General features: G+C 41.8%; 1 protein-coding gene across 1 annotated transcript in view; it reads right to left on the minus strand.

Moving 5' to 3' along the window:
- Positions 1-6,214: 6,214 nt before the first annotated feature.
- The window catches only part of kcnd2 (potassium voltage-gated channel subfamily D member 2), a 36,456-nt gene continuing 29,786 nt past the window's right edge, over positions 6,215-12,884 (minus strand). The window contains exons 3-5 of the mRNA XM_022755821.1: positions 8,993-9,088; positions 8,675-8,913; positions 6,215-7,133 (exon numbers count right to left, since the gene is read on the minus strand). Of these exons, the coding sequence (XP_022611542.1) occupies positions 6,950-7,133; positions 8,675-8,913; positions 8,993-9,088 (519 nt within the window). The 3' untranslated portion in view covers positions 6,215-6,949. The remainder of the gene's footprint in view (positions 7,134-8,674; positions 8,914-8,992; positions 9,089-12,884) is intronic.

Here is a 12,884-nt window from a genome sequence, read left to right on the forward strand (position 1 = left end):
CTTCACTGGACGAGACGAAAAAAACTGAAGGAAAAAACCTGTTTGAGAAAAGGGGAATTTTTACCACTGAAGAGACAGAAACATCCTGACGTTGACTTGAGTCAGGAGGAGGTTGTCGGTGCGAGTCTGAGGCGTCACTGGAAGACAGACTGTTCATCAGAGTTTTATTGTATATGACAAACATGGAGTTGAATATTTAATTTGTCTCAGTTATTGGAGCGTTTGATCATTTTCTCACTGGAATACAAACTGAACATTAAAGCAGGACGACACTGAGCTATGGAGGCTTGATTTAGTCACCGGCCTGCAGACGAGCCGGGTGGAGTTAACTCTCTGAGGGGCAGTTTGTCAAACAGCAGCTGTGAATGAATAAATGATTATTCACTGACAACCTTCAATAAATAATTAATACAGAGATGATCAATAACATGTCAGTAAACACTTCACTGTGTCGATGATCATGTGATGTCATCATATGATGACTCCCTCTGTCACTCTGAGAATTCAGTCAGGTAATAAATGTTCAGAGAGTTTGGACCAGATGAAAAATTCAAACTTGTTCAGGTTTGAATTTTCACATCTGGATTTAAACAACAAAATAAAAAATGAAAATTACCTTCTGGAAGTTTCATAGAAGAAAAACAAACATCATGAATCCAGGTCCATGGTTATCAGCTGATCCACACACTCAGTAGTCCCTTTATTAGGTACACCTGTACAGTCTAATACAGCTGCTCATGTTAGTTAGATCACATTAGACTGACAGCTGTTTCTATTGTTATGTCCATGTTTCCATACATGAGGGTCAGAATATTAGGAACACCTCTGAATATACAGAAGTCCAGTTTAGAGACAGACTGTTCATCTGTTCCTAATAAAGTGAACAGAGAGAATATTACATGTTTGTATTAAGAAGTCATGATACTGAAACAGTCTCTACAGGGAGCTGATGATCACATGATGGAGAAATATGAAGCTGCAGAAGAAGCAAAACCTGACAGAAGCTAGGACTGAAAAACACCAAACATGTCACCTACAACTCCAGTCCTGCTGCAGCTGTTAGACACACACACACACACACACACACACACACACGGTGTCAGCTGTTCAGTGTGAAAAGCTCTTAACATCCAGCATGTCTGAAATGTTCCCTCCTCCACCACTGCACAGTATCAACAGTTCATTTCTCTCAGTGTCTCAGCTGCTGCGTCACTTTACAGCAGGTCCTCAGAGACAGGAAGTGACATCACACCCTCCAAGCTCTGGTCCATGAGTAAGTTCACCCACTGGTTCTTACAACTAACTAACCCAGTAACTAACTAACTTTAATATCGTCCCTCCTGGTGGTTGGTGATTAGCCTCCACCTGTAAATATCACAGTGACAGAATGTGAGAGTATTCTGGTCATTTTAAACCGTTCTGAATAAAGCTAATCACATAGGGAACAGATGGGGTCTGTGAACTAGTCTGTGAACTAGTCTGTGAACTAGTCTCTGGTCTAGTCTGTGAACTAGTCTGTGGTCCAGTCTCTGGTCTAGTCTGTGAACTAGTCTGTGGTCTAGTCTGTGAACTAGTCTGTGAACTAGTCTGTGAACTAGTCTGTGGTCTAGTCTGTGAAATAGTCTCTGGTCCAGTCTCTGGTCTAGTCTCTGGTCTAGTCTTTGAGAGCCCCTGGTTTGGAGCGTCTGTGCTGAATGAAACAAGAAGCCAGTTTTACCAGGACAAAGTTTTTATTCTATTTACTCAGACACTGCACCGGACTAAAACCATGAAGCTTCTCTTTTAATATTATCCTCAGTAATTCATATTCTTATCATTATAACACAAGCTGTAAGAAACCAAAGTCATAAAGACCAGAACCACCCTCAAAGTGTTTTTACGGGTACGTCTTTATCTCCTCCTCCATGAAGGCATGCATCAGAACTGAACACAGACGTGACGGCTTCTCATCAAAATGATCCAAAACAGAAGAAATGATTCACAACACCAAAGAACAACAGCACATGTGCATTAGCAACAGCAATCATAATAATCCTCATTTCTTTCTTTTACAACCAAACATTAAGATGCTCAAAAATATTTTTCTGTAGCCCACCCCACCCGACAGGGTCTCTTTACAAAACATAGAGAAGAATCAAAAAGAAGTCAGTTGCATATGTGTCATTACTGTGGAGCAGTGGTGGGGGTGGGGTAGGGGGTTAGGTTAAGGGTCGGACATTTGCATCTTCAATCCAAAACTTCAAATTTGGGCACTTAAAAAAAAAACAGCAGCTGTGACTGATGAAACATCAGCTGTTAAAACTGTTTTAATATAACTGCATAATTTCCAAAAACATTCAGGTGACAACACGTCATCGTCTAAACGTGACCAGAAACGTCCACGAGGTTCAGATCATTGAAATCCATCAGACAATGAACAGAGTCAGAAGAAAGACGTTTTCATAGTGAAGAAAACAAACTTTGTCTTTGTATCAAAATGGATTAAAGTTCATCTTCACATGTTTCTGTTCACTGTGACATGAGTTTGGCTGTTTGGGGCAGATACAGAAATAATATCCAGCAGATTTAAATCTACACATTTTTACCAAAAGTACAAATATTCAGTGTTTTACGTTTGTCAGTTGACAATAAAATTCTTCACTTAAATTACTGAATATTTTCTGTCAATAGCCAGATGACCGAACTACACAGTGAAAAACAGTCAGTAAATAATGTGAATTTAATGTAACAGATATGTAAAAAATGATAAAAAGGCAACATGCAAAAAGATAAGAACATTACATTTTGGGACTTAATGGGCTCCTAAAATATTTATATATTCACTTTACCTCTGAGAGGGTTGGGGTTAACGCTTTGCATAAAGTCTGGAAGCAGGAGGAAACAGCTAGCCTGGCTCTGTGTAAAGGTATAATACACTAAGAACAATAAAGCTGATGATTAATCTGCACAAACAGAATCTGGGAAAACAACAGCGTCAGGTTTTAGGAATCATCTACTGAAAATATCTATTAATGAAAAATTGCTAAGCTAACGTTAGGCTAATCACAACCTTATTATATCAATCTGAACATCTCAGCCTGAGAAACAGTGAATGAATTAATTTAACATTACTACAGTTGAATGTAGCTCAGATTAGTGAGAGGGGATCTATTCTGGCTCTTAGAGCTTCTTCATCATTCACAGTTTAAGAAATCCTCATTTATGTTCAGCTGCAGCTCCCCAGTTGAGCCTGAATCAGCTAAAATTAGCTTGAGCTTCATTAAAACGTCATAAAGTAATTATATTAATGATGAGTATTTGTTATGGTCATAATGACAAACTGCTGGTAAGTCACCTCTGATAAAGATGAAGACATCAGATATCATAGTTTAATCCTGCTGAAACAGTTTGACGTTTAGCAGATGAGTCAATAATATGAAGCTAACATTAGCTAAGACATCAGATATCATAGTTTAATCCTGCTGCTGTCAGTCTGATCTTTAACAGCTAAGCTGACGTTAGCTAACGTTAACTAACCTTCAGCAGCTGAGCTAATGATACGTAGCTCACATTAGCTAAAACAACAGACATCAGATATCATGATTCAATCCTGTTGAAGCTGTCAGTTTAACCTTTAACAGATGAGCTAACGATATGTAGCTAACTGAACGATTCTGACTACGATTTATTATGCTAATGTTAGCTAACATTAGCTAATGTTAGCAAACATTCAAAGATCCTGTTCTTAACATGTTAATGTGATGTAACAGGGATTCTGACTATAATTTATGATGCTAATGTTAGTTGTCGATCAATATGATCAGTACTCTGCTGTGTAGCTACAGTGTGCTGTGCTGGAGAATTAAATGTAAACTCAGACTCTTCTGCTGCTCAGAAAGACAGTCCTTACTAACTAATACTAATACTAAACACTAGTTTAGATAGTTAAACTTGACTAACTCACTCACAGCTGATCAAATCTAAAAAACAGAAGCTGCTAACACTGAGCTCCTGCTCCTCTTACAGTGCACAGCTGTGATGGGACATGCTATGGTTTAATAGTCATTATCATATGTATTTATATAGTGGCTGCAGTGTCAGTGAAGTATTCTCCTGAAACCTTCTGTCAACAAAGAAACAACATTAGGCAACATGTGCGTTAAATAAACCAGCGAGCAAGACGACGAAGGTCAATAAACAGCTTCAGTACAAAGAGAGAAAGTTTTCTTATCACAAATTGACATCAAGGTTTTTCATGATGGCGGTTCAGATTCAGGTGTGTTCACGTTTCTGTACAGCAGAGAGGAAGGCAGTCAGCTCCGACTGAAATGTCAGGTAGAAAACTAATATATACAGTCAGGACCTGAACGCAGCAGGAGTCACACGTCCCATCAGATCAGCATGCAGGGAAAAACACAGCCGGTCCATGCACTCACACACAGATACTGAACATGCCGAAGGGTTTCCTGGTGTCATCGGTCCACATCAGTCCACATCGTTCCACAATGAACCACAAATACAAAACCTCTAAACCTCTAATCAGCTGATCAAAGGAAACATCATCAGTTCAGGAAAAACGTTTGTTCACCATGTCACGTAGACCTAATCCAGAACTCAGGACATCATGGTCTGAGAAAATCACTTTAAGACCTCGACTCTCCTCAGTCTCTCAGATTCAGATTTATACAAATAAAAAGTCAAATTTAAATAATAAATGAAGTTATGAACAAACAAAAATAAACTGTATCAATAAATATGAAAAATAAATAATGAAAAATAAAAAGTAAACAGAAATAAAATAAGAAGAATACAACTTAAATAAAATAATCACATTTGCAATAAAATTAAGTAAATAAATTTAAAAAAAAAAATAAGATAGTCCGAATCCTTTCAAAACACATATTTTAAATGTTCATATTATATTCAGTTCACTTTAGTTCAGTCATATTTTCCACTTTGATGACTTAAAAATAATTAAAAATTAAATGTATAATTCTATAATAATACAATCCACGCCAGTGCCAGTTTATTAGGAACACTTCATTAGAGTCGTTGATTCACTGATGATCACTGGAGGATGTAGTTTGTGCTGCTGTTGAACCGTATTGTGTTTGTGTTGTTGTACATATTTAGTCCGTCCCATTCAAATCAATGAGAGTAGACTAAACAACAGACTGACCTCTTTGTATATTGTTTGTAATACAGCAGCACAAACGGCACCTGTTCCTAATAAACTGACTCTGAGTGCGTGTGACCTCGTCCTTCACACAACGTCACAGACATAGTTTTAATCTTGGATTTAAATGTTGTTTTGGCCCCGAAGAAACATGTGATCATCCAGACTGAACATCTGTGACCATGACAATCCATCTGAAGATCCGACCTGCTGCTGGACGGGTTCAGTTCATCATCCTAGTTTCCCCTCGGGCTGAAGGAACATGACGAGTTTCAAACATGAAAATGTTCATGTGAATCACCATCAGGTGACGAACGGATTGTCGAGGCCACAAAGTGAAATCTGGACATTTCAGTCACAGCAGCTCACACAGTGTATCAGGAAAAATCTGAACAACATTCACGTCAGTCAGGTTTAAAGTCTAAAAAACAGAATCTCATTTATTAATAAATGAGACATGTGAACCACGAGTGCTGCAATATAAGCTCTGGACCATTTAATACTCACTGACTTTGTTTTATTCCACCTCTAAAACCAATTTACAGCCACATGTGAGGTCCTGTATTTAACATACTCTTCATGAAACACCTGAAGGACTGAAACACCCGAGTGACTGACACACCTGTGAAATGCTCTGCATGAGAAGACGCTCCCCACTGACTGGATCAGGGCAAACATATCATAATATAATGTATTATATTATATATTATTATATATATTATATCCTGTTTATTTCACACAGGTAGAAATAGAAAGTGAGAGGTTTCAGGAACAAATAGCTCTGGAAGACTTTTAGTCCAACTCCTTCACCAGATAAAAAAACCACAGACACCAAGGACTTAAAGGTACTATATGTATGTTTTTTCCATTGCTACATACCTAACGTTAGCATTAGCAGCTGTTTCCTCACCAGTCTAGGAGAAACATTGTGAGTTTAGCATCAAACTTAATTCCTTTACTCATCAACATCTGTCTCCAGAGGTGGAAACAAACACAGTTGTTAACTCTTGTCTCTGTCACGTCTTTTCTGCTACTGATGAAGATGAAGAATTAGCTGAGTATCCTCTTCCACCATCATCACCACCATGTTCAGCGGCAGAGAAAACTTACATATAGCCCCTTGAACAACATGTCATTTTATGTGATGACAAAGTTGTAAGTTTGTCTTTGACCAGAACATGTTATAGCAGAGGTAACCAGGCTACAGCCAACTAAACCCAGCTAACTCTTAGCTGGTTAGCTAACGAGATTAACATATCAATCAAACAGTTTTGGACTTGTTGCTTTCTTCACTTTTGCTAAAGCTAGGCTAACAGTTTCCATCTGCTTTCCCTCAGTGTTTGTGCTATGCTAGGCTAAACTGACTAAGGTGACATGGTGAACAGTGTGGTTCCTAAAACGTCAAACGTCTCCTTTAAACTCATTCAGAATAAATAAATCTACGTTGGCTTCAGCTTCTTTGTTCTAAGACATAAAATGTGACACAGGATTTAAAAACAGCGACGATTTGAATGTGTCTCGTTAAAGACGAGTTATCAGCTGAAGTGCTGCCGCCTTCTCCTCTCTGATGTTTCTCTGCTGGAGTAAAAATCTTCATAAAAGAAAACGCTGAAAACTTCCCAGGTGAGTTAGCTTAGCGTGTTCGGATTCATGTTTCCTGCCACCAGGGGAAACAATCAGATCTAACCCGTCACTTCAAACAAGGACACACGATTCAGCTGCCACCCCCCGCTGCCTGAGTCTGTGTTGGTGATGGGGTCGTCGACCTCCGAGGGTGGGGGTGATTGTTGTTATCTAGAGCGCTGACACCCGGACGATGTTGGTCTGGGAGTAGTTGGAGCTGGCAGATTCATCACCTTCGGGCGTGGTGCCGGGTGGCGTGGGCATGCTGATGACGGCGGCAGTGATGTACGGCTGGTCACAGTTCAGAGGAACCGTCTCCTCGAATTTGGCGTTCAGACTGGAACGACTGGAACGACTAGAGGGGAAGAAGAAGCAGTAATGTAGTGATGAGTGAGACATGAGTCAGTGTAACGTGTCTCTGTGAGTTGTTTTTACCTATAGCTGGTGGACATAAAGACTCTGAGACACTGAGACTCTGAGATTCTGAGACTCTGAGACACTGAGACACTGAGACACTGAGACACTGAGACACCGGATACTGACCCAGGACCATGTGACTCACCAGGTCCAGGCTCAGTGATCAGCTATATGGTCTGTTACTTTTCGCATACATCCATTGTATCAGTGAGTATTAAACTGTCCTCGGATGGACAGCTTCATAAGTGATGATATGAACTGAGTCGGGGGCTGGAGGAGGATCTCACAGAGGAGCCTCTTTCCCAGCTGTCCATGTTTAGGAGAACGTTCCCAGAGCTCTCAGACCTCCCACAGCTGGACATATTCTGGATTCCTGCTCCCTTACTCTACATGGGAATACACTGTCACATGATCTCTGGTCCCAAGTGTTTATATACAGTGTGTGTGTGTGTGTGTGTGTGTGTGTGTGTGTGTGTGTGTGTGTGTGTGTGTGTGTGTGTGTGTGTGTGTGGCTCGTACCGTCAGTGTTTATAACCTCATTCAGTGTATTTATAAGTTCAGTTACATCAAATGTCTGCTTCTCAGTTCTTCTATAAAAGGAACATTTGTTTTTTCAAACCCCTTCTTTTAAAAATCACATTCAGATTTAACATTAAACTTCAGTAAAGAAGCTTCTGGGAGAAAAAACAGAAGGCCATTATAGTTTCCTGCCCTGCTCTCTGATTGGCTGTCAGCTGTCTGTCTTCATTCTAAGTGAAAGCTCAGGCTTTAGTAAACTGCGGGTAAACATAGTAACAGGACTGATGTTTCCCACTGCTTTACCACTAAATTACTCAAAGTCCTCAAGCGTCATTAATACTGTCTCAACAACTTCTAAGGACGTATGCTACTTCTATGGGGACTAAAACCTGAACAGGGACTTCTAAAACCTCCTCAAGAACCTCTGAAACCCCAACACCTGCTCAAGGATGACTGGATAGATAACCTGCAGCTCCTCAAGTTCCTCTAAAACCTCATTAAGCACTGTCTTAGAACCTCATCAAGGTCATCTAATATCTCCCTAAGGGCTTTTGCAACGTCATCAAGAACCTCTGGAACCTCTGGACCACCTCAGACCTCCTTATGCATCTCCAGAACCTTCTCAGTTCCCTCTAATATTTCCTTAAGGACCTCTGCAGCCTCCTTAGTGACCCCTGAATCCTCTTTAAGACCTCTTAACCCCTCACAAGGAACTCTAAAACCTGAAGACTCATAGTACTTCCTCTATGAATCTTGTAACTTACTTCAAAACCTCCGTAAAGATTTGCTGTCTCGACAAGTTCAACTAAAACCTTTTTAATGACCTTTCCAAACTCCCCAGTGACATCTTGAACCTCCCGAGACCTCAACAACCTTCTCAGTGAACTCTGAAACCTCCTTAAATATCTTTTGAATCTTCTCAGGGATCCCGAGAAACATTGACCTCAATAAGTGTCCTACCTGTTGGTGAGTGGCCTCTCCCTGATCTGGATGGTACTCAGCTCCTGGATACTGCCCTGCATACCCACAGATATGTTGGAGTTCGGGACATTGAAGGTCTTCCTCTTCCTGCGGGAGCAGCAGGAGCTGAAGCCATGAGATGAGGAGGAGGCAATGGAGGAAGAACGAGAAACCTGCTTCACCAGAGTCACCTCCCTGCAGCTCGCCTCGTACATCTTCTCGTCCACAAACTCGTGGTTCTGAGGATCATGAGCGAGACATTACAGGATGGCAAGAGGTTTTAAGTCAGTGTGTGTGTGTGTGTGTGTGTGAGCTCACCGTGGTCTTCTCCAGACAGTGCAGGAGGTGATGATGATGCACCTCAAAGTTAGGGTTGGTATTACACACCAGCGCCTGTCCTGCTTCCTTGGACGCCTTCAGGGCACAAACAGAAATCACATGACCAAATAATGAGTCTACTATTGGACAGAACCACAGAACAAAGTGGGGCCACTCCACTGTGACACATCTGGATAGGGCTAACGTTCTGCTAATACTGTTGAAAGAACATTTAGAGCGGTCCATTTTTTTTTTTACCCACAATACCCTCCTGTTTCAGATTTAGTCAGAAAATTGGAGGTTGCTCACTGGTTCAAACTCAGGCCACCGACAGCAGCCGTGCAGCAGCTTCTGAATGTGTTTGTGTTTCTGCTTGTTTATTTGTTCTGACTCCAGCCTCATTTGATCCAAGACAGCCACCGTACCCACGTTGATGCTCTGGGGTTCAGACCGAATGTGACGCAGGTGGATAGACAGAGGGACTGAGGACTCTGGGATCACGGGGTAAAGAGCTCAGGTACTGACACACATCACACCTGAAATTCCTAAAGTCAGTCGTGGATGTTACTCCTGTGGACCCTGAAGGAAGTCCTGACCCATACTCCTGTGAACACACCACACTCCCACAGACCCCAAAGGAGCTCCCAAACCTTACTCCTATTCAGAAAGCTTTAATCCTGAGGATCCTCTTAAGGACTATAATAATACTGAAAGCGACACACCTCCAACCTGGGAACGCTAAAAGAGGTGACATGTCTTAAAGTGCTTAAAGTATGTCACGAAGTTCACTTTCGGAAACCCTGAAGAAAGAAATGAATCTTACTCCTGTCGGCCTTTGTAGGGACTGTAAAGGGGAAACTTACTCATGGGGACTGCCCTCTTCCTACTGGTTTGCAGTCCTGGGGCCACCAGTAGTAAACCCTGACTGCTAGTCTGAACTAACACTTGTCCCAGACCTCTCTGTACTCCCCTCAGATGACTCTGAGTAAGACATATCTTAATTGTTCCTATAAAGGTAAGAGTTCATCGAGCACCACCGCCCTCCATCTGTCACGTCTGCGTCGCATTGACTCTGCTCCCCTGCATGCCGCCAGGCTGGCTGATTAACATGCAGCTCAGCCCAATCTCATTCCTCCACACAGTGATGAAATCCAAGACGCGTAGTGATGATGTAATGAGCAGTCAGTCGGCAGCCGAGCTACACGGGAGGGCCAATCACAATGCACGAGTCCAACCAAAACACAGAAGAAGAAGAAACAAAGACAGAGCAGAGAGGAAGACAGGAGCTGAGAGGTGGAGGTGTGTTTGTAGACAATGCTGTTTCCTGTTGGTGAGATGAGACCCTCAGGTCATGCACAGGTGGGTTAGTGGGATGGATTAAGGTTGAAGGGGTTAATACATGAATTCTGTCTTCATGTGCAAACAAATGAACGAAAGAAGAAATGATGGTGAAAGTGAGAGAGTGATGCAGCCACAGACAGAGAGTAAAGTGATGGAGACAGTTCAACAGTAACAGTTTCCTGTTTGTTAGTGACATTAACTCCAGAATCTCCATCACATTGAAAACCAAACAAACACAGTCAGCCTACCTCAGACCCTCCCCCCAGGATCAGTGTGTTTACCTGTGTGTGCAGAGGCAACCTTTCCCTGATCTAACTCCTCGATGGTTAAGGTTTGGTTTGGTTTAAAAACAAAACTAGTTGGTTATGATTAGGGAACGATGGTTTAAATACAACCACTTTGTTTTGATTCAGTTGGTGGAAAACGAGAAGCAGCTGCCTCCAGTATTAAAGTCAAACACCTTGATGATGCAGGTCTGCAGGTGTTTTCATTTTAAAACTCTTGTGCTACATTTTTTCCTCCCGTCCACACGCAGTTCTCCAACCCTGAAATTGAAACTTTTTGAAACTCTGCTGGACCCGTTTTATTCTGAAAACTCTGGGGCTGCGTTTTATTTTGACAACTCTGGGGTTGTGTTTTATTCTGAAAACTCTGGGGCTGTGTTTTCTTTTGAAGACTCTAGGGTTGTGTTTTACTTTGAAAAAACTCTGGGGTTGTGTTTTATTTTGAAAAACCTGTCTGGACGGAGATCGATTTAGTTTGAAAACACTGGTTTAAAATGAAAATGTAGAAGTGTGGACACATCCTGGAGGAACTCAGGAACTGGTGTGACTGGTGTCTATAGAACTGGTATTGCAGCGCTGAGAGTCTTTTTCCACACTAAAGCAGATGTTCAATTAATGTCACATATATATCAAATGATGAAAATGATTCCTTTGGTTTTGGTTTTGAGAACACGTCATATATTCAAGTGTTTTAAGTAAAGCTGTCCCTGTTGAACAGACAGAGACAAACAGAGACAGAGAGACACCTGTGAATGAAGACAGAGGACACAGCTGCATGAGGAGGTAAACAGCCAATCAGCATTCAGCATCCAGCATGCAGCAGCCTGCAGTGTTAGCTCACGGCTCGACAAGAGAAAGAAAAGATGGAGGAAAGAGGAAATCAAAGGATGAAGAACATCAGCACCACCCGATGACAAGCGCAGGTCAGAAGTTACCTCCTGATCCGGGTCAACCAGCAGCCGGCTGCATTTGTACTGCAAATAAGCTTTAGCTCCTTCGCTCTTCACTGCACAGATTCTAGCAAGCCTGGTTTTCTGTGTGTGAACACATACACATGTCCATTTAGCCTGTATGTGTGTGTGTGTGTGTGTGTGTGAAAGCTGAGCAAAGCAGCAGAGTGTTTATGAAGCAGCACGATGGAGAACAGAAACACTCAGAGGACAGACTCGATCTTCAGATGTCTGACTGGAGGAAACGAGAAACTTAAACGTTACAGATGTGTTTCATTAACAGATCGATCATACACAGCTGCTGAAGTGCTGAGAAATTAATTAGTCAAATCTTCTGCCAACAAGATGAGAAGTCGCACAAAAAGGATTAAAACAATAACAAAAACCAACTCGTGTGAACAAGATGATGTCTGTGTGTAATAATAATTTAACAGAAGAAGAACCTGTTCTTAAAGGACGATGATTTATGTGAATAAGATGGAGCACATATATGGATCTGGTGTAAACTGGACAATAATAAGATCATGACTTTTAACATTAACAAGATAATCCCCCCCCCCCCCCCCCTCTCTGTGGGGGGGTGAAGCCCTGGACTCAGCTTCCTCTCTGTCCTCCTGTGGATTACACAGAAGCCCAGAGTCTAAATGAAGTTTGTTTCTCTTCCTGATGAATCAGCTGATGAATCAGTAACTGAACCTGAGCTGCTCAGTGAAGCTCGTTAACGTCAGACTCACTTCCTGTCCGACAGACTGTGGTCCAACAGCAGCACCTCCGAGGATGGAGGCCGCAAAAACAAGTGACACATGAAGAAGACATTTTCAAAATGGAGGAACCCCTTATAACACATTATCATTACATTAAGCTGTTGACACAGAGCTGCCCTCTAGTGGATGAACTGTTTAACACCAGAGCTTCTGTAAAGGCCTCATTGAGGAGGAGGAGGAGGAGCAGAGAGTTACATTATTTAAAATGGATGAATCTATCTTTATCAGTAAAGGTTCGACTCTGTTCTCTCACAGCCTCCTCACACACACACTCACACACACTTTAACACACACACACTCACACACACTTCAGTCTGTCAGTTGACACACCGTGAACACAGGAAGTGACCTGGTTCCTCATGGTCACACTGTCAACATGTACCCCCCTCAGACTCCCCCTCACTCACTGATGATCAGTGTGTGTGTATCAGTGTGTTCAGAGTGTGTGTATCAGTGTGTGTATCAGCGTGTTCAGAGTGTGTGTATCAGTGTGTTCAGAGTGTGTGTATCAGAGTGTGTGTATCAGTGTGTTCAGAGTGTGTGTTCAGAGTGT

The sequence above is a fragment of the Seriola dumerili genome, unplaced genomic scaffold (genome assembly GCF_002260705.1).
Source record: "Seriola dumerili isolate Sdu_G_001 unplaced genomic scaffold, Sdu_1.0 BDQW01000236.1, whole genome shotgun sequence".
Lineage (NCBI taxonomy): Eukaryota > Metazoa > Chordata > Actinopteri > Carangiformes > Carangidae > Seriola > Seriola dumerili.